Below are 26,730 nucleotides of genomic sequence, written 5' to 3'. Positions count from 1 at the left end.
AGTAACGCAATATAAAGTTACAAGAAACCATTTGATTTATTTTGCAAATTGATATTTCTTTGATGATCCTCACCTTTACTGTTTCAATGACAGAGACTTTGGGAAACTCGTATTACTTGCTCGAGCATGCTTAGGATCACTTACTATCATTGCAGTTTGTAAGTATAATCAATTACAAATTATTAATGGATTTTCATTATGCTTTTGCTGGTTTTTTGGTTGTCATATTTGTATGTTCCTTTTTTGGGTCATATTAATATGTTCCTTTGGTTTGGTAGTTTCCTAGTTATTGCATACTTTGTGTTTCACTGAATAGAATTTCATGTATCATATTCTGTTTGATAATTTCTTTGGCTTCTCATATTTATTGTGCAACATCCTTATTTTTGTGCCAAAGTTAGAAAGAAAATAGAAAATAAGGAAACATTAGTGAAATTCTTTTCTTTTCTTTTCTTGTTTGGTATGATACAGATTCTTGTAAGACATCTCATTTCAAAAATTGATTATCATGTAAAATAACTAATAAATTATTTTACATGTGTTATAGTACTAATTTAAATGGGGGATTCACAGCAAGGAAATAGCAAAGGACAACACAAAGATTCTGAGAGCTATGAATCTTGGACCATGGACCATGGACAATACCAATGAATTGTTACACCTCTTGGTGGATGCTATCAATATTGGATTGTGTGATGCTAATGGGTCACTTAGCAAGCAAAATGTAGAAAGAGTGGTACGTCATCTTAATGCGAAAATTAGGTTTCCAAAAAATAATCATTGCTTGAGCCGTATGAAGTGGTTTAAGAAGCAATATAACAAGATGTCTATGCTTATGTGTAACATCTCTGGCTTTGAGTGGTACTTAATTGCAAAGACGTTTATTGCTAGTGATGAAGTATGGAAAGATTACTTGAAGGTAAGCTTAGTTCATAATCTTTTAAGTATATTAATAGCTTACTAGTTTAGAACAATGTGTTATTTGCAATATATTAACAATAAATAATTTGTTCTTTGCTAGTCCCACCCAAGTTACAGTATACTTTGGGAAAAAAGTGTAGTTGATTATGAGGACTTGAAGATCATCGTTGGGGGTGGAATTGCTCCTGGGAATGGCTCCATTGCATTGTGGCCATGATGATACCGATGCAACAACTTATGGGGTTAAAGAAAATAGAGACTTTTCATATGATCCTACCAATGATGCCTTAGCTATGAATCATCCCACCAGCCTCCATCACCCTGCCAATGTAGTCCAACATCTCATTATTCCCCTTTAGGTTCAGAGGTTCTCACTGAAAAACCAAACCGCAATAAGCGAAGTAGATCCGAGTATGAAGGCAGTACTAACTTAGTTGAGAGCAAAATTTATAGACAATCTTTCTATTGACATTCAGACTATTTCTCCCAATTTTGAAAGAATATCTAACCTAATGGAGAAGAGAGAGAGAGAGAGAGAGATAGAGAGCAAAGAAGTAATATTTGAGATGCTATAAAAGAGATACCAAATTTTTATGAAAATACTCGTCACATGGCGGGTGATTTGCTTAATACTAAAGCAAAGAAGGATTTGTTCTTGAAGATGTCACCCGAAGAGCGCTAATCTTGGATACTCTTTAATTCAGGATGGTTAATGTATTTTGATCATCTTGGGTTTTATTGAACTATATTTTTGTTTGTGCTATTTTGGTTATAATTTGGTTGAACTATTTTGGTTGTAATTTGATTAAACTAATTGAATGCTTTTGGTTCATTTGCAATTTGATTGGATTTTACTTGCTTTTGAGCTTTGTTAACTCATTTATGGGTTGTGCATTACTTACATACTTGTGCTTTTGGTTATCGCATCTATGTCTATTGTCTTAAATAGGTATAGATTATCATTCTAAGATGTTGGGATCAGTGGCGAAGGGGTGCTTAGGCCTGCAAGGGCCTTGGCCCTCCCAAAATTCTGAAATACCATACATATTGGCTTTGCATGGGACAACTTAGGATAATATATATATATATATATTAAAATAATACTTGTGGCGTCCCACAATAAAGAGAAGGAGGGATTTACATTTCCACCTCCAACTAAAAGGCTCTTTCCTTAGAAATATGACTAAGTTACTCTTGGATCCCACCAACGTAATTAATAAAAATTAAAAGAAATAGCCAATCAAATCTTTCTTTCACAAGTATATTTAAGAAAATAGGAAATTAAAGATAATCGGTTATTTATTTATTTACAAGCTTAACACTGGGAAAGGAATCAACCCTAAACCTTAATATATTGGCCATTCCACACATAAAATCCTGGCTCCGCCACTGGTTGGGATGGAATGTAGCTGAAGTATACTAATGGAGTGGAGAAATAAAATACTAGTGGAGACATTCTTTTCTTTCTCCTGTGTGATTGATTTTATTTTCTTATCTTCTGTTGTAGTTTTTCTGTGTTACGGTATGTGCACATGGGTAATGCCATTGTGGTGCTTTCTAGTACAAATCTTATTTATCCAACAAATGAAGTGTGCTGATGGAGTGAACCTGAACCATGATTGTACTATTAATATATTAACCCCATATATGTTTGGTTTGCTTGAATTTGTCTTTTTTCTATAGTTGCATTGTTGTCTTGTTGGTATTCAGGACTCAGATACCTTTTTAAAACTTAAGAGTCGTGGATTATCTTTTAGTTCCCAGAATTTTATTGTCAATGATTCAACTTTGCTGATATTTTTTCAATTTATGAAGGTTTACTTCAAATATTTTGAAAAGTATTGGATATCTTACTAAATGCAAGTTCCTTTGCAGCCTTATATTTTTTTTTTCATATACGTATAATGTCACAATCAAACATGTGTGACGGTAATGACATAGAAGAAGAAGAAATTGGTGACAAAGAAATAGATGAAGAAGAAATGGATGAAGAATTTTATGAAGCCATTTGTATTTTAGTGATGGCAATTTATGCAGTAATACATGTGCTAAATCAGTTTCTGATTATGATGCATGGTGAACAAATTGAACGTCCATTAACTCGACGACGAATTACTAGCATTGGATATGGCTCTATACATCAAGCATTAAATGATGATCATGCAATCTTCCAAAAAATACATAGAATGTATTCAGATGTATTCTGAAAGTTATGCACTATTCTTAGAGAAAAAAACCTTTTGGCAGATACAAGATTTATTTGTGTTGAAGAAATGATTGCAGTGTTCCTACAAATCGTCGCCCAAAATACTACATATTGTGTAATTCGTAACACATTTGGCTGATCACAATTCACTGCAAATAAAAATTTTCACAAGATTTTGAAGGCCTTGAATTTGATAACATCTGATTTGATGCTAAACCAGGACAGGCTGTGCCCGCTAAAATAAAGGAAAGCACAAGATTTTACCATTATTTCAAGGTATGTGATGATTATCTAATTATATTAATATTGTAATTATAATTGTAATAACCCAAAACAAAAATTCTAAATTTACTATTAATTTATTCTGGAAAAAGGACAATTTTGCCATCGGAATATTTTATTAAGAAAAAGGTGACTTTTTGATCGAGAAGGAATTTGACAATTCCACTTACACCGTTGCGTAGAGCACGGTGAAACGAGTCCATAGACACGTAGTGGGCCGGAATCGGAGTTGTAACGAGAAAGTTATGGTCAAAAGAGTCTCAGTGGCACAACCGTAAATATTTTGAAGTTGGATCTATAAAAACCGCTCAGCTCTCTCTCTCCTCGCCCGACTCGCTCTCTCATCTCCCCACGAGGACAGCCTGTTGACTTCCAGGGCTCGCTGGCGCCGCCACAGGGCACCACCGGCCACGGGACCGGTGGCGATGGAACCGCCGTCGAGTCCCCTAGCTTTCCCAACCCTTCCCCGCCGGCGGCAGGGCCTGTGCTGGCCGAAAAATGCAACGCCGTCGATCTCCCTCCTCCGGCCACCATTTTCGTCGACCTAGGTATGGATCTTGAACCTCTCGACCTGTTCTAGCTGCCTGTTGGGTAGGATTAGATCGATTCGTAGTGTAGCTATTGGATTTTTGAGCTTGAAGTTTCAGCCGATTTTCGGCCTCCGTTTTTGGCCACTTCCGGCCACTTTTTGGGGTAGGTCCAAGAACAAAAGTTGCTCCAAATATGGTGTTTTACCTAGGGTAAGAGTTTAGAGCCGTGGTTTGAAGTTTTTCCGGCGAGCCGAAATCGCTTTAGACACCCATTGCTGCCGGCGCATGCTGGGGTGCGTGGGTAAGGGTAGTGTAGTGGCACTGTGTCTTGTTGAGACCCTTATGTTGTCACGAGTGTGTAGGATTTTGCGGATCTCAATTTGGATTCTGTTTGAGCCCCAAACGGATTTTCCATATTATTCTATTCCCGGGTTCAATATTACCGAACCGTTGGGTAGCGATCAATTTCGGATATGTTGTTCCAAATAATTTCATAATCGTGTAGGCTCGAGTTGACTTTGTGTCATCGAGACCTGCCAGGATTGCGGATCAGGCTGACTACGGTCCCCTGAATCCTGCCAGAGCGGCTCAAGTTGACTTTGTGTCACCGACACCTGCCAGCGGATCAGGCTGACTATAGTCCCTTGTATCCTGCCATGATTTGCAGCTCGGATAGACTGTGTGTCGTCGAGACCTGCCAGGGGAATTGACGGAATTACAGGGGTACATCCGAGTGGTAGTTTTGATTGATTGCAATGCTTTGATTCAAGATTTGAGTACATTGCTTTTATGCAGGTTTGATTTCAGTGTTTTTATGCAAATTTTGATTTCAGTGCGTTCATGCAAATTTTATCTTGAATATGAGTGTATATATTTATCTAAATATATAAATACCTTGTTCTCAGCATGTGAATGCCGTGAGTTCAGTATATTTCAATTGCATAGTATATTTTCAGTTCACTTAACTATTTTAAAAATGGGGGATTAGTATATTCTTAGATATTGTATGAACCCTTATTTTTGTCCACTCACATTTTCAAATGTTTTGCGACCCCAGGCTGTAGCGTGCACAGGACATCCACCACCAGGCTATCTTGACTTCCGTGCCTTCTTGTTCAAAAGTGACTGTATGTAAAACGATTAAGTGATCCATAAACTATCAAAATTGCTCCGATATATTGCCCTAGAGCAAGAATGGAACTTTTGGCATGTTTATTGAAATGCTGGCAGTTGGTTGTGTAGATATTTTGCTCATTCTGACAGGTGAAAATTTTGGGATTGAGCAAATTACAGGGGAGACTCTGCCGAATTTTCGGCATGAGTCAAGGTTGAAATTTCAATTAGAAGGGCAATTAGGTCAATTGTGCTCGACACTCGCCAAGTGTCGGACACGCACAGGGTTCGACTCGAATTCCAAAGCGGAATTCGGTTCGGGTCCTGTCAATAATTGTCATTACTATAATATGTGTTTTTCATAATATGGTTATATTTATATATGAATAATTTTAGGATTGCATCAGAGCTATTGATGGTACACATATTCAGGCAATAGTGAGGGGACGAGATGTAAGCAGCTATCGTAATCGTCATGGAAAGATATCACAAAATATATTAGCAGCTTATAACTTTGATTTGGAAATCATGTACGTTCTTAGTGGGTGAGAGGGTTCAGCTCAAGATTCAAAGCTACTAAGTGATGCTTTATCAAGTAGAAACGGACTTAAAGTGCCCCAAGGTAAGTATTATTTTTAAAATGATAAATATGTATTTAATTTTTTTATTAATTACTTTTCATACTAATTTTATATGTATTGTATATATAATTAGGTAAATATTTCCTGGTGGATTGTGGATTTCCTAATCGGCGCCAATTTTTAGCTCTATTTCGAGGTGTGCGATATCATCTCCAAGATTTTGCAGGTCATGGTAATGACCCACAAAGTGAAAATGAATTGTTCAATCTTCACCATGCGTCCTTGCGAAATGTGATTGAGAGGATATTTGGTATTTTTAAATCGCGGTTCACAATTTTTAAGTCAGCGCCCCATTTCTATTTAAGACACAAGCAGAGCTTGTGTTGGCATGTGCAGCACAACATAACTTTCTTCGCAAAGAGTGTTGTTCTGATGAATTTCCAATTGAATCAATAGACGAATTTTCATATGCAGTATTACCAGTTAATGAAGATTATACTTTTGAACTTATTGTTCAAACCCAATAGCAACAACGAGAAGATGCGAATGCATGGAGAACTAGCATAGCTTTAGATATGTGGAGAGATGCTACCTAGGAGGACATGAAGCTACATCAAATTGGATATTAAGAAATTGGGAAGATTGTGTTGGGTTTTACTTTTCTTTATCAAGATTATCAATTGTTTGGTATTGTAGATTAGCTTTTATTCTTATTATTTTTTAATGAAATGGGGGGCGGGGGGAGGGGGGGAACCCCAAAAACAATTATAGACTAGCTTATTTCATTGACTTCTCACTTTGAATATTTGCTTTTATTTATGTTGGTTGTCATTCCATAACTATTGTATCCTTGAATGTTGTCATTCCTATTTTCATCCTCGAAAGAAACACATTCTTCTAACCCCATAAAATGACACATCAATATCAAGCCACAATTTGGGAGCAAACACCTTTTTGTCCAAGTCAGATGCTATACTTGTGGATAATGCATGGGCTACCTTTTTTCTTTTCTTTTAAGGGTACGAAATTTTGGGTTCACTATATCTATCGGGCTAGGTATTTAAAAAAGTTTCAAATTTTGGTTTGGGCTATAGCCCTATTTAGTCAAGCCCAGATATAAATCATATGATGTAAATCTATGTGGTCATTTCAAATCTTATAAAATCTTATGATATAATCTTTAAAATCCAAAAGTTAAAAAATCCTAATTATACAAATTCATCAACAATATTCCACTAGCCTCTTCGCACGCGCTTCCGAGCTTGTGAGAGGCTTTTAAAAAAATATATATTTAAATTGATTTAGAGTTAAAAAAGATAATGGGTAATTGTGTTACATAAAAATAGGACCTATTATATGATTTTTTTTAATTTTAATTTTTTAAATATAAAAAAGTGTGAACTATTATATTATCCTCATTTAATTAATAATTTTAATTCTTAATGTTTGCATTAACCAAGGGCATTTTATGATATTTTGAATGTTTCACAATTTTATGCCTTTTGCTTTATATATATAGATTATTTGTATTCAATAATATGTGAGAATTATGTGTATAATACATGAATTTATTAAGAAAATGTTGTAAAAAATGTGTATTAAACATGAAAAAAATACGCATGTACATGTTCAATACGAGATTTGAATGTTTGCTTTTTCAAAACTGTGAATTTTACCAAGTTTTTAAAACGTATACAAAGCACGGCTATAATATTTCTTTGAAAAAATTAGAAAATTCGAGTATATTTGTGCGTTTGTACTTTTCTATAACTGCGCGTTTGTACTATTTCTTTAGAACAAATTAGAAAAACCTATATTTCTTTATATTAAAAAAAAAACAGAGTGTCGTCGAGCGGCTATATTATTTCGCTTGTAAAAACATTAGAAAAATTGATATTTCTTTAAAACCACGCAGATGTACTATTTCTTTTGAAAAAAAATAGAAAAATCCAGTATAGCTGCTTGGCTATACTATACTGTACTATATATATATATATATATATTTTAAACAGTATATAGTTTGATGGCTATTTCTGTAAAAACAAATCTGAGAAAACCGGGTGTAGCCGGTTGGCTATACTATTTCTTTAAATAAAAAAATTTAAAAAACTGAGTATAGCCGCGAAGCAATACTATTTCTTAGAACAATATTAAAAAACACCGTATAGCCGAGAGGCTATACTATTTCTTTTTTTTAAAAGAACTAGAAAAAATCGAGTATCGCCGCGCGGCTATACTATTTCTTTAAAAAACAGAATATAGTTGCCCGGCTATACTATTTCTTTAAAGAAAAATTAGAAAAACCGATATTCCTTTAAAAAAAACATAGTATAGCCGATCGGTTATTCTATTTCTTTATTTTTAAAAAAAATATAAACTGATATTTCTTTAAAAGAAACAGAGTATAGGCAGGCAGCTTTCTAAAAAAATTAAAAATCCGAGTATAGCTGCCCGGTTATATTGCTTTAAAGAAAATTTAGAAAACAAAGTATAGCCGCATAGCTATACTATTTAATAAAAAATTAAGAAAAAAGACCATCCTAGTTGCATTAGTTTAACATTTGTAGATACTAGCCTCTCCGCACGCTCTTCCGCGCATGCGTGAGGTTTTTTTTTATAAAAAATTTGTATTTATTTTAGAATTAAAAAAGATACTGGGTAATTATGTTCCATAAAAATAGGATCTATTATCTAATTTTTCTTTTAATTTTTTTAAAATATAAAAATTATGAATTTATCATATTATTCTTATTTATTAATAATTTTAATTTTTAATGTTTGCATTAATCAAGACATTTTCTAGTATTTTAAATATTTCACTCTTCTCTGTCTTTTTCTATATATATATATATAATTAATTAATTACTTTCTGATTAAATTCACTGAATATTTTTTATCCTTAAATTGTTTTTTAAGATTTCAATTGAATACACCCTTAAATTTTCCACTCTCAGTCTCACTATACTTTGAAAAGATGGATGCCATCGTCTTCTTCCCTCATTTTCTTCTCTCTCAGTCATATCTCCTCCTCTTCGTCTTCCCTCATCTCCTTCTCTACTTCTTCTGCTTCTTCTTCCTCTTCCTCCTTCCTCCTCCTTCCGTCGCCAGATCCGGTCAAAGCCAAGAGAAGCCTCCGCGTGAAAACAGAAACCAAAGCACACACCGAACCTTTCGTTAGGGCTTCAGTAATTGAAGGTATTGGTTCGGCGTCAGTGCTGGAAAATCCTCCACCGAGGGCTTCGGTTCGGCGTCCGGTTTTGGAGAACAGTATAATTAAGTGTCAGAGTTGAAGAATTTTCGTTTCCAGGAAAAATGGATCCAGCTTCAGTGAAATCCACGCTCCAAAATCTAGCCTTTGGAAATGTAATGGCCGCCGCGGCTCGCAATTACCAGAAGGAATTGCTTGCCAATGAAAAGGCACCGGCCACGAGCTCTGTCAACCAGGAAGTCGACCTTGACGAGTTGATGGATGTAAGTTCTGAGTTCAATTCAATTCTCTGCATCTTTCATGCACTTTCAGTTTTCGTAGCAATGATTTTTATGTGCATTGGGTGGTGGGTAGGATCCTGAGCTTGAAAAATTGCATGCGGATCGGATTGCTGCTCTAAAGGTTCGATATTTTCTTGGTTTGTTCATGTGGGTATGTGGAATTCTTCATGGTTTTGTGCTTATGTTTAGAGGGTTTGATTTGGAATTTGAATAGAAACAAGCTGAGAAGAGAGAAGCTTTAAAGAGGAAAGGGCATGGAGAATATAGGGACTGAAGGGGATTTTTTAGGTGAAGTTACTGGGACTGAAAAAGCCATCTGCCACTTCTATCACCAGGAGTTCTATAGATGCAAGTAAGCGTCTTACTCTAGAATCCGTAACATTCATAAACAGGGATGAGGGATTGTGTTTCAAAATGAATACCTGGTTCTTTTTGTTGGAAAATTGATTTGAATTAATATTAATTTTCTTATTTGAATGAAAATTAGTAAGAGTCTTGGACCATGGTGTCCTTTGCTGATTTCTGAAAGGTATCAATGCATCTGTTTATCCAAGGATGCATTGGTTGGCTTTCAGATTGGGACACACCCCTTGGGAAAGGGCTCTTTAGCATCTATAAATAGAGTAGTCTTCTTGTAGTGAAAAAAAAAAAAAAAGAATTTCTTTCAGTCTTTGTATATCCACTTCTATACAGAGTCATCGTATAGTCACTTATAGTCTATGGGAGAGTTTCCTGCATAATATTGTTCTAAGGGTCACAGTCTATGAGAGAGTTTCCTGCATAATCTTGTTCTAAGGGTCTTTGTGAATTGTAGTGCTTCTTTCACAAGGATAGGAGTCGTCGTATCCTGGGAGGCAAGCTCCAGTAACCATAAGCACCTGTGTGGGGCATAATTCGTCTTAAGGTCAGAGTGTCCTACACTTGCCTCGACTCAATTTTTTAGATTTTTATAATCCATATCATGTGATTTTATCTTTGTGTATGCTTTTGTTTTTAACATGATATTGCAGGCTTATTTCAAAATTTCTGTGTGATTAAATATAGCAATTAGACCGAATTTTTCGTATACTTTTTAGGATAATGGATAAGCATTTGAAGACCCTTGCTTCAAAGCATGTTGATACCGAGTTCATAAAGCTGGATGCAGAGTTCAGTATAAACTTCAATATGGTCTTGAGTTCTTATAATTGGTACCGCGTTTAGTGTTTGCTCGGGTTGATGCTACTTGTTGCAACCTTCCATTTCAGTCATTTAGTTGGAAAGCTTTAGAATGGGGAATTGACGATTTGAAAATGAAACGCAGAATGCGCCGTTCTTCGTCACCAAGATAGGAGTCAAAACTTTGCCTTGTGTCATAATCTTCAGGTTAGGCCATCTCCATCATAACTGTTATATCTATATTCCTCCCCATTTCCAGTATTTAAGATGCATCTCAGCATGTGGTGGCTCTTAAACAAAAAGCCAGGAGAGCAAAGAAAGCTGAAACTGTACTAAGATCACAATCATTTGAACATTCACACTTGGCAACTTGTGTATTAACCAATGTTTTGAAAGGCGAGGTGTAGATGCAAGGCGTTTTTGGTCTCGTAAGGCAAGGCGTAGGCCTTTTGAGACATGAATTATTTTTATAAGAACATTGATAAATAATACAATATAATTAAACTGAACCATTAGTTTCCATTGAAGCTTAATAATCAATCAAATATAATTAAATATAAGTAATAATTATAATAGTCAATCTTAAAACTCAATTGGTCATACAATTGAGAGGGAGGCTGGTTCCTAAATTGAGAGGAAGGTTAGAGCTGAATAGATATGCAGTTGAGAAGAATGACTTTGGGTTTAGGTCTGTTTGATTGTATTGGGTAGGAGTGAGAAATGATTTGTTAAGCCAAATAATAACTTTTGGAAAAAACAAAAAACAAAAAAGTTTAAAACACCACCCAAAACACATAGCTTCATTAAAACCCAAAGGTAGCCCAAATTCCTCGCGTAGCTCACGCCTTACATGGCAGAGCGCACGCCTTCCTACGCCTCCTTGTCGATGCACGTGCTAAGTGTGCAAACAGCTAAACAAGGGAAAGCCTGAGGTGATTTGCTCCCGCCTCGCTCTGACATGCACTTTGAGGCTCGCTTACGCATGCCTTTGAAAACACTGGTATTAACATGCCTCGAGCATGTGGTGGTGACTTTCATGCTGCTTTCAGCTGACATTGAGATCTTGTGTTAAAATTCATATTTATGAATTCAAAAGGTTTGCCTTTTCGGAAAAGGAGTTGTTGTGGATAGGTTGGTTGGATTTCAAGATATGGGAGGAAAAGATGATTTTAGCACAAGGGCACTTGAGGTTGTACTAATCAAGAAAGGTAAATGCTTTGTCATGAGTGTTTTGCAACTCTTAATTTGTTGTAGAGTCTCTAATGCCATCTCCAACGCAAGAGGCTAAACCTAAAATATCCCAAATTATTGTCCAAAACCTCTCCCAACCCAAAAAAGTGAAGGGGCTAAAATTTAGGAAAACTTAAATTTGGAACCAAATACTAGTTCAAGTATTGTCTGGACCCAAAACTATTCAGTGGAGCCCACCAATAGATGACACAACCTATGTGCATCAGAAAAGATAGTGGGGCTTGCATTGGGGCCAGTGTTGGTGGCTTGTTTTGCTGGCCCATCGCACATGTTTGCTCCTGGTCAAGTGGCCGTTGCAATTCAAATGTCTTTTTTTTCAAAAAATTTAATAGTAACTTTAAAAAAGAGACTGGCCCAAATTGCTGGCTTTATTCCAGCTTAAAGTGACTGTTTCAATTCAAATTTCTTTATAAAAAAAAATTGTAATAGTAACTTTAAATCAGGACAAGAGATGGTCTTCACTAAAGTAGCCCAACGGGGGTAGATCCCATCTGCCAAATAGTAGCCCAAATGGTATTGATTTACATTGACAATATATTCAACATGAGGAGCTACTCCATGTACCACATCATTGAACAATGGAGAACGAGCTAAAATGTTGATGTCATTGTTGGATCTAGCCGCTCCAAAAAAGGCATGTCATATCCATGTGTCGTACGAGACCACGACCTCTAGCACAACAACGAGGTTTTTTTTTTTTTTTTATACCAGTAAATTGGCATGCCCAAGAAGATGGACAGTTCTTCCATTCCCAGTGCATGCAGTCAAGACTTCCTAACATGCTTGGGAAGTGTTGACTTCTTGCCTTGAGCAATAGCTTGTAAAGGTCAGTTGGATTTGGAGACCTGAGGTAACATTGGCCATACATGGCTTCAACATCGCAACAAAACTTACGGAGAGACTCAAGAGTTGTGCTTTCACCCAATCTACAATACTCGTTAGTCGTGTTAGCTGAGCATTCCCATGCGAACATACAGAAGACAGCGATTAACTTTTGCTCTGGGGGATAGGGCTTGTTAGCCAAGCCGTCTTTTTTTTTTTGGCGAAAGTATGGCTCATGGTTAACAACATCATTCAAAATGCAGTAAAACAACTCTTTTCGCATTCGGAACCGCCTACGAAAGTCTGTAGTATTAAAATGTGGCCTTTCAACGAAATAGTCGGACATAAGATTGCAATGGCGATCTTCCCTTTCATGGTTCTTATACTCACGACTGACTACTGTCTCACCATGTTTGGTGGCGTCATTCCCCAGTGAAGTATGGTGGACAATGGCTTGTATCACTCTTTGATGATGTTCATCATCTGATTCATCATCAAACATAAAGGAAAAAATGGCCTTGCCACGGTTATCCATTGAAAGCTTCAAATGTAATAACCCAAAACAAAAATATCTAAAAAGAAACAAAATATCTAAAAAGTAGGATTAATATCTTCTAGCAAAAAGACAATTTTTCCCTCGCATTATTTAATGGGGAAAAAGTTGACTTTTAGATCGAGAAAGAATTTGGCAATTTCACTTGCGCCTTGCGTAGAGCACGGCGAAACGAGTCCGTAGACACGGAGTAGACTCGAATCGGACTTGTAACGAAGAAAATACGATCAAAATACCGCGAAGGGCAAAATAGTAATTTGGTCAAAAAGTCAGATTTTTATCTCTTCTCTCGCCTCCCTCCCATCAGTTTCTCTCTCCTCTCCTGCGCGCGATCTCCCATGACCTCCGCTTCCTTTCGACGTCGTCCCGGCCGCCACACTTGGAGCCGATCTTCGCCGTTGGTACCAAACGAACCACCACTCGACCGCCGTCATTTCCTGACCCGTCGCCGCCGTTGCCGTGACAGGAGCTCGCCGGAATCTGCCATTTTTGCCGATTTTTCAGTTTGAACTTTGAGCTCTTCGTTCTCCTTCAATTCTCCACCAAATCGATCGAGTAAGGTATGGTTTCTCAGCTATTTTTCGTGTTCTAGCTGATGGATGTATGGGTTTCGATCGATTTTAGCTCTAGAACGTTCAATTTTCGACTTCAAAATCGGTCGAAACTTCGGCCGCCGTGATCGGCCGTTTTCGATCACTTTTTGGGGTATGTCCAAGAACAAAAATGACTCCAAATGGGGTGTTTCACCTAGGATAGGAGTTTGGAGTCTTGGTTTCGAGTTTTTCCGACAACCAAAAATTGCTTTGGACACCCGAATCTGCCCGCGCGTGAGGCAGCACGTGGGCGAGGGTGGTGAAGTGACACTGTGCAATTTTGTGATCCTCGTGTCGTCACGAGCGCGTAGGATTTCGCGGATCTCGATTCGGAGTTCGTTTGAGCCCCGAACGGATTTTTCATATCGCGCGATCCTATAGCTTCGTAAAACTGACAATTAAATGGAGATATAAAACATGCATGAATAATGAGAAAACTAATATGAAATGATTGACATCAATACTTGCTTAAAAATGCTCAAATTTCTTTAAATCTACCACCTAATTGTACCCTTGTCAATCCGTCAATTTCCCTGGCAGGTCTCGGGCGACACGCAGTCTATCCGAGCCGCAAACTGGCAGGATACAGGGAACTAGGGTCAGCCTGATCCGCCGGCAGGTCTCGATGACACAGTCAGTCGAGCCGCTCTGGCAGGATGCAGGGGACCGTAGTCAGCCTGATTCGCAATCCTGGCAGGTCTCGGGGACGCAGAGTCAGCCGAGCCGCAAATCCTGACAGGTCTCAGGACACCAAGTCTGTCGAGCCGCAAATCCTGGCTCATGGTTCGAGCGTCCCCGAAACTCGTGAGACAAAGTCAAGTGCACTGACGTAACTGAAATCGGACTGGATGTCCGTAGATATCGGTCCAACTCTGGGTTATCACCAAAAATAAATAGGTAGATGGTGGTCTAATTAGAAAATCTGATAATTCTCTGAAATCTGATAAATTAACTGTAGTCTCAATGCTGCTGCTATTTTGTTATATAAAGCTCAAGGTCTGCTGCTAATATAACCTCAATAATATATATAACTCCAAATATTTAACAGTATAAAACATGCTCTAAGACATGTAAGAATACTTATTCAAGATCAAATAATGAAATTTTCTTATATAAACTTATTATAAAAACTTATTTATATAAAATCATTTACGTAAACTCATTTATATAATCATTTATATAACTTATTATATAAAATCCTTTATGGAAGAAAGTCCACTCACAGTTGGTCCGAGCTAGCTGGACCCTTCGAAGGTCCCTCCTGTAGGTCGACTGGACCTCTGGTGCCTGATTATCCATGAATAATAAATTAATAAATTGCTGAATAAAAAGAATTTAAATTAAACACCCTGCCCCGGCTCCTAGAAATACGTGCACTCGTTTTAAAGTTACTCTTATGCCCACATTAGCTTTTTAGACAGTTAGAACGGCCTTAAGAGACCCGAAGCCTCACTAAGCGATAAGCTGCCAGATCGGCCGATCCGGGACCCGTGGGGTCTACGATCTCCGATGGCCAATCTGGACTTCCCTGAAGGTTCCTTACAGAGAAGGAACCATGTTTCGCGAATTTGGTCCGAAACGGACGGTCGGATTAGCCAAAATCGTGTTATCGCTTAAAATCCAAATCCTAGCCCCAGGGTTTGCGATTTCGGAGTATCCGGGACTTCGATTCGCAATCCGTCGAATCCTACACGATCCTGAAATCATGTAGACTGACATATCCAAAATTCGGTGCGATCCAACGATTCGACGACACTGCACCCAAGGATCGCGCAATATGGAAAATCCGTTCGGGGCTCAAACGGACTCCAAATCGAGATTCGCGAAATCCTACGCTCTCGTGACGACACGAGGATCACAAAATTGCACAGAGTCATTTCACCACCTTCGCCCACGCGCTGCCTCACGCGCGGGCAGATTCGGGTGTCCAAAGCGATTTTTGGTTGTCGAAAAAACTCGAAATCAAGACTCCAAACTCCTATCCTTGGTGAAACACCCCATTTGAAGTCACTTTTGTTCTTGGACATACCCCAAAAAGTGATCGAAAACGGCCGATTACGGCGGTCGAAGTTTCGGCCGATTTTCAAGTCGAAAATTGAACATTTTAGAGCTAAAATTGATCGAAACCCATACATCCATAAGCTAGAACACGAAAAATAGCTGAGAAACCATACCTTACTCGATCGATTTGGTGGAGAATTGAAGGAGAACGAAGAGCTCAAAGTTCAAACTGAAAAATTGCAAAAATGGCAGATTCCGGCTAGCTCCGGCCACAGCAACGGCGGCGACGGGTCAGGAAATGACGGCGGTCAAGTGGTGGTTCATTTGGTACCAACGGCGGAGATCGGCTCCAAGTGTGGCGGCCGGGACGACGTCGAAAGCAAGCGGAGGTCGGGGGAGATCGCGCGCGGGAGGAGAGAGAGGAGAGAGAAACTGACGGGAGAGAGGAGAGAAGAGATAAAAATCTGACTTTTTAACCAAATTACTATTTTACCCTTTGCGGTATTTTGATCGTATTTTCTTCGTTACAAGTCCGATTCGAGTCTACTCCGTGTCTACGGACTCGTTTCGCCGTGCTCTACGCAACGGCGCAAGCGGAATTGCAAAATTCTTTCTCGATCTAAAAGTCAATTTTTTCCCCATTAAATAATGTGAGGGCAAAATTGTCTTTTTTCTAGAAGATATTAATCCTACTTTTTAGATATTTTGTTTCTTTTTAGATATTTTTGTTTTGGGTTATTACATCAAATGATATGAAAAGTATGAGAATGAATAAGATGATGTGCTTGAAATGATATCAAAAGTATGAGAATGAAAAGAGATTGATGAAATTGACAAATGAAAAATAAATTGAGAAATAGAAAAAATAGTTTTGGCATATTAATTGAGAAATGGGTGAGTATTTATAGAGTTAGGAGTGAGTTTTGGGGTTAGATCTGATTTGGATTAATTTAAAATATTATTTTGACTGTTTGATTTTAATTTCAGCCGTTGGATTTTTTTTTTTTACCGTTAAAATAGCTTAGATTTAATATAGATCATTGATCTGAAGTTACTATTGGAATTTTTTTTTTTTAAAAAATTAATTTGAATTGCAACGGTCACTTTTAAGCTGGAATAAAGCTAGCAGTGTGGGCTAGTTTCTTTTTAAAAGTTACTATTATATTTTTTTAATTTTAAAAAAAGACATTTGAATTACAACGGCCACTTGACCAGGAGCAGACACGTGGCATGGGCCAGAAGACAAAGCCACCAGTTGTGCCATCTGTTGGTGGGCTCCACTGAATAGTTTTGGGCTCAGGCAATACTTGGATTGGTATTTGGGTCCAAATTTAAGTTTTTCCAAATTTTAGCCCCTTCACTTTCTTGGGTTGTGAGAAATTTTGGGCAATAATTTAGAATATTTTAGGTTTAGCCTCTTGGGATGGCGTAAACTGCCATTTTAGCATGTATAATTAGTGAGAAGCAAGGGGAGGATGATGAAGATGATGGATATCATGAAGGTAGTCGCAGGATAGTGAGACCCTCTGTGAATCTTGATGATTCTGATTCAGACTTGAAAATAAAAAATAAAATAAAAAGAATAAGAAAATGATACCACAGGACAGTGAGATCCTCTGTGAATCTTGATGATTCTGATTATGATTCAGACTGAAAAAATAGAAGAAGTAGAATAAGAAAATGATACCCGAGTTTTCAGATGCTTTCTGGTTGCATGCGCTTACACTTGTTGTCACATCTAATTTGTCACCTTATGAGTGGAACTTTTATGTTTGTTTCTTTTTTAGGATCAAAATTGCATTGGAAATATATTCTTCCAGTCCTGCATATTGGCTAGAAAGTACTCTGTTTTTTTAATGTTAACTAACTGTATGGCGAAGATATCAAAGGGAAGAATTAAGGCTGAATATTAATTAACAAGTTCACATTGTTTATGTTATGTGGTTCTCACCAAAATTTGAACATGAATGAAAGGGATTTTTAGATTAAACAATGACTAAAAAGAACCAAAAAGATTATTGGAATTGGAATTGGATTTCACTCTCTCAAATAATGACTATGCAATGAAATGGGTTGTGAGTCAACCCAAGGTCATCTTGTCTGAGTCAAATTTTTTCACGTCCAACCAGAATGCAGTTTAACTCTAAAAATTGTCCTCCTTTTTTGATCTAGCCCCTCTCTCCCTGGGAAAGAAACTCTTTCTCGCCCCGCCTAACATCTCTCATTCCTTTTCACACCCCTTTAGCGATGGTGGATTACTTACTCCGATCTACATCTCCCCGTGCCGCCTCTGCCTTGCCTGCAGATGATGCCTTGCCCCTCCCCTTTCCTCTCGTCCCTCTCTCCTTTCCTTCCTTTGTTTCCCGTCCTCTCTTTCCCTCCCTCCTTGACTTCCCTTTTCTTTTGTTGTGACTTTGGAATTTTCTTTTGTTTTGTAGGGAGTGTGTGGTTGGGTGTGGGTGGTTTCATTGTTCTGCTCCTATTTTGTCTGGGGATTGCCTTTGTGTTTCGATGGCTTGGGTGGTTTCCCCTGTGACCGTCGCAGTTGTTTTATTGTTTTCATTATTGTGTTGCCGGCCCTTTTTTTGCTTTGTTTGATTGTTTTGCAGATTTGAGGTTTGATTCATGCTGGAAAACTACTTCAGATCTGTGATTCACCTTTATTTGTGATTTGGTGGCAAACGAGGTGACCAAGCGTGTTGTTCAGTTCTCTTTAGCCTTTTGTGCTGCTTTTGTTTTCAATCCATTTGTGGTGTTGATCAATATTCTCTTCTAGATTTTACTTGTAAGAGCCTCTACTGCTTGATATGCATTTTCTCCTCCTACAATTGACGACTATTTCTCGGCACCTTCCCTTCACAACCATCTTCAGTGCCTCGACCACACGAGGGTCTCCTTTCCTGGGTGACTCTTATGCAGTTGGGATTGCTTTTAAAGTGCTTATGTCATTTATTGCTTGGATTATGGTAGCGCTCTTTTTAGCTTTGGTGGCTTGTCCACCATCATTTTCTGTCTCGAGCATTGGTTACTGGTTCCTCTCCTATGGGTGTGGGATTGTGTTGATTGTGCTGCTGTTTGGTTATGGGTGGTGTGGCATTTTCCTATTTTATATTCACTGCCTTTTGTGTGCACTTTGCTTTATTGGGCTTTATGTCCTCCTTAAGTTTTATTATGTAGTAGGTTTTATGCCTTCTTATGTTGCAATTAGTTGAATTCCTTTGTGGAGTTCACTTTGTTATATCCGGCTTTTGCCTACTATCTAATAAAATTTGATTCCGACCACAAAAAGGAAAAGGGAAAAAAAAAAAAAAAAAAAAAAAAAAAAAAAAAAAAAAAAAAAAAAAAAAAGCCAAAATGCAATTTAGGCTTCTTGGTTTAGGAAAAATTTGGTAAATGTAATCCCAAAAAGTTCCACAGCAGAACAAGAAAATAATCAAGCAGAACAATAAATCAAGAAGCTTTATTTTTTATTCGGTTCAATAATCAAGGAGACCAGAAAAGATTACAAATTTTGGATCCATGGCGTGGAATTAAGGAGAATTATGAAAAATATTATTCTTTTATTGCCGGATAAAAAGGAAAATAAAAATGAACATTTGATTAAACGAATTAAAAGAAAAAATTTGAATATTAGCGACAAGGTTAGAAGAGTTGGTGAAAAAAATAACTATAAGAACACCAAAAGTAACTAAAGTGCGTGCAACATATCCCTTCTCAATTTTTACAATAACATACTATGGTATTTTAAATTTGTTATAATGTGGTTCCACCGTTAGGGTTTTCATCAGATATTTATGTTAGTTGCCTACATGACAATATTTGTCTCACATTTTCTTATTTTAATTTTAAATTGAATAAAATATTTATATAAAAAAAGATTTTTTTTAACTCTCTCTCTTCCCCGATTTCTTCCCCCCCACCCCCCAATTCCCCCATGCCCACCACCCACAAACTCCAACCCGCAACCACAGCCTTCACGAACCGATAACCCTAGCCCACAACCACCTAGAACCCCTCGCCCTCATTCCTCCCGATTTCTTCTCCCTCATTCCTTTTGATTTCTTCTCCTCCTCCTCCCATATATTAATATGAATAAAATTTAAAATAAAACTCTCTCTCTCTCTCTCTCTCTCTCTCTCTCTCTCTCTCTCTCTCCTTCTACCCATACTTGAAGACGGTGAATTTGTGGGAGGAAGGAGGGGGAAGAAATTGGGAGGAAGGAGAAGGGAAGAAATTGGAAGGAATGAGGGGAAAGGGGTCTGGGCAATTGCATGTTGGGGTTTTGGGTTCGTAAGGGCTGTGGTTGCAGGCTAGGGTGGAGGTTGGAGGGTGGTTGTGGGATGGGTTTGGAGGTTAGAGCTTGCGGGTAGTGGTTGTGGGAGCAAATAATCTGGCTTGTAATCGCAAGACTCCACGTGGACAAGAAGAATATCTCATAGTTCAATTAATTGAGCCCATTTATTTGGCAAATTAATTGATACTAAAAATAGGGATATTATATTTATTTAAAAAGATAATATCACCAATTAAGATATTATCCTAATTTGGAGATATCATCATCAATTACTGATTTGATCCTAACCAAATTCCTAATTGACTCTTTCTATACAATTTGGGGAAAGAATTCCTTCCAAATAAGAAGATATTCTTTGAAAAACCCTAGAGGCCTAGATCCCTATAAATACAACACACAAGGTAATTTGAAACTCAATTCTAAAACCCTTGAAAAATACCTGAAATCCCTCTCATCCTCTCTCCCTCTCTCTTAGCTGACGACCACCCTAGCCGCCGACTCCTCCACTTTTGTCTCTCCATACGGTTTAGGCCACCACACACTGCTCCGACCACCCAGTTTTTCCTATAGAGAAAACTTCGTACCCTTTTTTAGCTATTGTTTCTTCTAGATATAATCGAACTAACTTAGGCATCGAAGGGCCTTTGGCCAACAACCCCCAGGTGTATTATTTTACTCTAGTTTGATTTTACAGGGATCGAGGAAGAGAGAGAAAGAAGTTCAAAGTACGAAGGATCTTCAAGTGGATGTTCTCCCGTGAGAATGTTTGCACAAACATTTGGTACTTTCATTTAGAGCACGAGTTATACTCAACGTGTGCTCTTGAATCCGTTTCCTCATATTTTTAACTCAACTGAACAACCATGGTTGTGAGCAAACGCACGAAGAGCAAAACTGCTGCAAGATCTAATCCGCGACAGACTCGGGCCACCACAATGACGTGGCCTCGAGGAAGCCACCACACGCTACGATTGAAGCCGTGAATTGGCCTCCTGGTGTTGCAGCCTCCCGCTGCTCCTCCTCTCGATCCTGTGATCGAAAGCACCACATTGGCACCACCACGCTACCTCTCGGCCACCTTGCTGCAAGCACTGCAACCATGTCGGATCCCACAACAAAAACCATGGCTTTGCTACAGGAACAGACAGTTGTAACGCCTTTGTAGCCACACAGTATGGTTGCTGCCACGCCCTCGCAAACGTGCGATTATGTCACTGGGTCTAGCAGCCGCCACCAACACGGCCTCGTGGCTAGATCCGATACTCTCCACCACTACGTTGCCGCATGTGATTGACTTCGGCTCAATCTTGGAGAAAATAAGTTTGTTCCCTCGTTTGCCTACACATTCGACGTAAGCACTAGTGTGCACCTCCAAATGAAATCCTAGCCCGTGTGTATTTAGGCTCCACACAATTCTTTCCTTATTGTCCACGAATTAAAATAGACCCCAGCCTTAGAGTCGACCAATTGACCTAGAGAATGGACAACCAAAATGACTTAGTGAGGTAGCTTCTCAACCAAATGGACTTTGTCCGAAACCTTGGCCTTCGACCACAGGGTGAAGAGAGAAGGATGGACGAACCCACATGCCAGCAGTTCAAGAGGTCCCAAGCAGATTGACCAGGAGCAGGCATATAAGGAGAAGGACGAGAGCGTGATCACCATACTGGCATGTCACAAGCATCCACAAACCACACTTAAAGTAGATAAAGTCTCCAATCTAGATTGAGTTCAAGGACCGACATGCACGAAAGGCTGGGTCAGTGACCTGGCATTCGTGCTGGCCTGGTCCACAAGGAAATGTTCATGAGAGGCTCGGCCTTCAGGAAGGTCAACCTAACGGCCATCACAATGAGGTTCACGAAGAAAGGCGCTTCGCAGCTCGTTCCCGAAGAACCAATTCCAATTGACAAGCCGTAGGGAATCCCTTGCAAAAGCAGTCCACCAATACGCCATACAGGCAGGACAACCAAGAAGGTTAGCACTTGCAAGTCAATGAGGAAGTCAGTCAGTGCCGCCCAAATCCTGAAGGCCACCAGAATGACCCACATGCCATGCTCGCAGAAGATGTCGAGAAACTTGTGAATAACCTGCTTCGAGACTTGAAGATTGGAGAGATTTAGAAGATTGTCTGTAGAGGGAGATGGACCAAGCAAACTCCTCACCATTCATCATCAAAATTGAGCAGGCTGCTCCCTTAAAGCGATTCTTAACACCTTGTTTCACAAACTTCAAAGGGGATTCCAATCCCGAGAGCTCCTGGTGAAGACTTGTTCGTGTACCTGGCAGTATTCAGCTCGGTCGTTAGCTCAGCTCTCATTCGAGAAGAACTGGAGGCCCAACATCCAGTATTCTACACGTCAAGAGCTCTCCTCAATATAGAGACTCGCTACTCGAAATTGGATGAACTGGGGGCCCAACATCCACTAATGATTTAAAGCTCCCATTGGGCTTGCTCTTATATTTGATGGATTGAGACAACAATAAACCTTCTAGTAAGACCATAAATTTATCAAAACTAGTCCCCCTTGTTTAATTCATAGTAGAACTTGTTGGCGATCAAACTCTAACAAGTTTATGAGTTTTTTTATTTTTTATTTTAACACTAACCACTTGTTTGGTCACACATTATTTTGCTTCCCTCGATCTAACTCGATCATATTTTAGGTCATCACTGAAAGATCCTTCTTACAAAAATTTAGTTAAATCGAAAAGCATTTTGTTATCCTATCATGACGAAATTAATAGACTGGCACAATGTTGTCAATAAACAATAAAATGTTCAAGACAGTAATCAAATAGTGAAACGATTTTCCGATTTGGATGAATCCTTGCAAGGATGATGACTTGAAAATAAACTATTCATATCGTCATATTTTATTGTCATTTGAACCCAAAGGAATGCTAAGTATCGTTTTAACTTATTAATTTGTTAGCACCTGAGCCCTACATTTATATATGAGACTACAATCATCATTTGTATGCAACTTATTTACTGTAGTGCCCCTTGAAACTTTGGTCAAATCTCATTTTACCCCCTGAAAGTCAAAGTAACCTACTATACCCCCTTGACCAAGGTTTCTTGTTTCGCTTTACCCCATACTGTTAACTCCATCCAAAAGTCTGTTAAAATTACTGACGTGGCATGGGTATTTTAGCAATTCTATACACGTGAATTATTGTCTAGTAATCTTGGTGATGTGGCGAGGTGGAACCTACAGTCCATGGACCAAAAATTAATAAAACTTTAGTTACATTTAAATAATTTAAAACATTAAAAATATCAATTATATAACACTAGCCTCCCTGCACGCGCTTCCGCGCCTGCGAGAGGTTTTTTTTAAAAAAAATTTAAATTTATTTTAGAATTAAAAAAGATAATGGGTAGTTGTGTTCCCTAAAAATAGGATCCATTATCTGCTTTTCATTTTTATTTTTATTTTTTTAAATATGAAAAAGTGTGAATTTACCTTATTATCCTCATTTAATTAATAATTTGAATTCTTAATGTTTGCATTAACCAAGGGCATTTTCTGGTATTTTGAATGTTTCACCATTCTCTGCCTTTTGCTTTATATATATAGATAATAAATAAAGTAAAATGAAATTGAAAATAAAAAAGACCCTACCCCAGCCCCAACCTCTCCTCCAGCCACCCCAATCCTCCCACCCGGATCTCACCCACGCAAAGGGCAAACCAAGGAAAAAAAATTCCAAGAGGAATGAACGAATGAAAGGTGCAAAAATAATTGAGGGAGGGGAGAGGGGAGCATTGAGTTGGGTTGAAGGGATGGTGGTGGTGGTCCTCTGTGTCTCTATTCCTCTTTCTATCTCGCCAAAATTTATCAAGAAACTCAACTCCCCAAAATTTCGATCTCAGTGCTTGGTAACACCACCATCTATGTCTCTCTTTGTTGTTGCTATTTCGATTATGTCTAGAGAGGGGGGGTAGGGCGTGTAATGTGAGATTTGACCACGGTTTCAAGAGGCATTACAGTAAATAAGCCTTTATATGCATGATTGATGACTTTTATTTTTATTGTTTATGAAGTATTATGCATAATGTATGGTTGGCTTTGAGTCTTGACATTGTATGTCACTTCTCTCTCTATAAAAGATTATCCCCAGAACATAGCAAAATCTACAAAATCAAATCATTCAACGTGAAGAAGACTATTGCTAAAGGATATTATCTTTTACATTATTAATATTGACATTAATTATTTTTCTTATGATAATTATAGTGTGAACAAAAAATAAACCTAGATAATCGCTTTGGACTAGAGCCTGGAGTTGGTAGAGATGTTCCAAAATATTAAACAGTAATACTAGACACTAATTTTTATTTATTAAAAAATATGGTATCATTTTATTTATTTTATATCCGTGTTGTTTTAAATTTTATTTATTCACAACAAATAAAATGTTGACACATAAATTGGTTTTCAACAATTAGTGTAATAAATTAGTCTCCCTAAATGATTTTTGTATTCATTTATAGGTCACTCACAATCACTAGGCTATTCTACGACGTCGTGTGTAGTGTCTTGCACGTTTGGCTTTTCATTGAAAAAAAAGCCCCTGCCACGGAAATACTGCCAGATAAAGCCAATGGATTAGCAGCACTCATCGGTCATTTCTTTTAGTTAAAAATAAGATATTAATGGTTGCATGGCGTCCAATTATCATTATTAAATGCCACAAAATCAAATGCCATCTTCAAACTTGAATAATATATAAACAATTTCCCCCTAAAAAATGGCTGAAAGACTTGTAGATTTGTTGAACGGATTATAAAAGTCTCAGTTTGTGAATGGGCAAATATTCTTTGGAATGTGAGATTAGCATTGGCACTCGGTAATTAATTTAGGCATTAGGCAGATTGTACGGAGGAAAGTAAAGGACATGTAGCTCAACTGATAGTCGAGAATAATTATCTTTATACTTAAAGGTTATGCGTTCGAATTCCCTTCACCCGTTTGTATTAAAAAGAAAAAGTAACCCTCTAAAAATTAAAGTGGCATCATAATCAGATCATATAATTTTGTCATGTAGACAAAAACAATTGGAAAACAAAAAGAGTGTGTTTGATGTTGAGACAGAAGGAGTTTGATTAGTAAGTTAGTTTGTCATATCGGAAAAATAGTATAGTTCTATACAAAACTGATAAAGCTACAAGTGAGTTAACTTTTGGAGCAATTAAAGGACAAAATGACATAAAACTTGAGAAATGAATGAAGTACTTTGTGTGCGGTTGAAGCACAAACTTTGTCTTTGTGCTTAGAGAATGTGCGAAGTGTTAGCTGTAAAGCCGTGCTCCATGCTCCACGCTTCTCTACTCTCACTATCCCTGCCTTGCAGCTTAGTCCTCCATTCAATTGTATAGTTAACCAGAAATTTTGTTTTAATTTAGAGCATCATTTTTTTTTAAATTCATATTGAAGATTACTAATCAACCGTGGCCCGAAAATTGTAGGCGAATAACTCGACATTAACGCAATTCATATATGTGATTCGCTTTTTCCCTCTTTTCATTCATGAAATTTTCATAAATTGATTCATTTCACTCCCTTATTGAGTATGTGGAGGGCAAAAACAAAGAAAGTTATTTGTATTGTTTAATTTTGTGCTTATTTGTATACTCTTTGACAAGTAATTATTCATTGTAGTTGGACAAATAATAGTTTTTTCTCTTCCATCTTTTATCAAAAGTTAGTGGGGACCACTGGATCAGGAGATTGACGATGAAAAACAAATTTGTTGAAAATAATCAAAGTCATAATCAAGATGTTCATCTCATCGGAAGTATGCTTTTATCCTCACAATATATAAATCAAAGACCTATACATGTCTACTTTATGAGCCAAGCAAGGAAATATGAGGGAGTTTCTGGGGTAAAAATTGGACCTCAATTGTGTTGCTTTCTTAGCAACTTGCCCCAGAAATATTAAAGGAATCCGGAATTTCAAGTGACCTTCAAGCAAGCACTAAAGCAGAAATAAGGCTTTCCTAGTTTTTTTTTTTTTTTTTTTTCTGGTTCTATTTTTCGCATTATTTCTTTCATTTATAGATAGTATTCCTAGGATTTCTAAGACTATGTAAACTATTTTTCAAGAGAAAAATGTTGATTCAAAATAATCAAGTAAAAGAGACATAAATGACGAATTCATCATTGAAATGGAAAAGGAAAAAAAAGGAAAAAAGGGGAGATTCCAAATTAAGGCTATCAATGAAGCCTGCTTTTTCTTTTTTGACATATTTAGTCATATATTCATTCTTAGCACTAATAATATAGATAAACTTTACATCATTTAATTTTTATAACAAATCAAAAAAAAAAAATCCAAAAAATAATAGCTAACCTTATTGAATTTAATTTTGATTATTAAATTACTTTGATGTCCTATTGAGTGTTTTGGTTTTTTAATGAGGTTTTGAGGTTGGGTTTGTTTTAAGAAATTAATAACAGTTTTGTAATTTAAAAAAAATTAAAAGTATTTTTGTTATGTTGTAAATGGTATAGGATTGAAGATGGCATTTTTTAAATTATCCGCTAAATGGACTTTAGAAATAAAGCAAATAAAACTACGGCTTAAACGCGAAAGATTTATTTGGTAGAAACTTAATAGTATAGGATTGCAAAGTATTTATAGTTGAAATTCTTAATAGTAACCATTGATACATGTGTTTAAATCCTCCACCACTAATATGCAGTTAGTATTGTAAAATGCTTGTGTCATAAACTATTGATTACATTTGTTAAACATGCAACGACACACGAGACACTCATTCTATTTTAACATATATAACACTAACAAACAACACTACTCAAAACATTCCATTTACAAATTTGAAAACAATGACACGTGTAACAATATCATTACTGGTTATACCACCAAGCATTGTTGGTGTTGAAATTACAAGTTGTGGAGGGGA

The 26,730-nt window shown here is 37.4% G+C and overlaps 1 protein-coding gene and 2 pseudogenes across 1 annotated transcript; all 3 read left to right on the top strand.

Moving 5' to 3' along the window:
* Nucleotides 1-613: 613 nt before the first annotated feature.
* Nucleotides 614-1,138, top strand: LOC117627495 (uncharacterized protein At2g29880-like). The gene is made up of 2 exons (XM_034359611.1): nt 614-919; nt 1,022-1,138. The coding sequence occupies exons 1-2, from the start codon at nt 614-616 to the stop codon at nt 1,136-1,138; spliced, it is 423 nt and encodes a 140-aa protein (XP_034215502.1).
* A 1,702-nt stretch (nt 1,139-2,840) lies between these two features.
* On the top strand, nt 2,841-6,262 carry LOC117627494 (annotated as a pseudogene).
* Nucleotides 6,263-8,643: 2,381 nt separating this feature from the next.
* On the top strand, nt 8,644-12,222 carry LOC117629411 (annotated as a pseudogene).
* The last annotated feature ends 14,508 nt before the right edge of the window (nt 12,223-26,730 follow it).

Source organism: Prunus dulcis, chromosome 5, assembly GCF_902201215.1.
Source record: "Prunus dulcis chromosome 5, ALMONDv2, whole genome shotgun sequence".
In the NCBI taxonomy this organism is placed as follows: domain Eukaryota; kingdom Viridiplantae; phylum Streptophyta; class Magnoliopsida; order Rosales; family Rosaceae; genus Prunus; species Prunus dulcis.
This window is presented reverse-complemented; position numbering and strand designations above follow the sequence as displayed.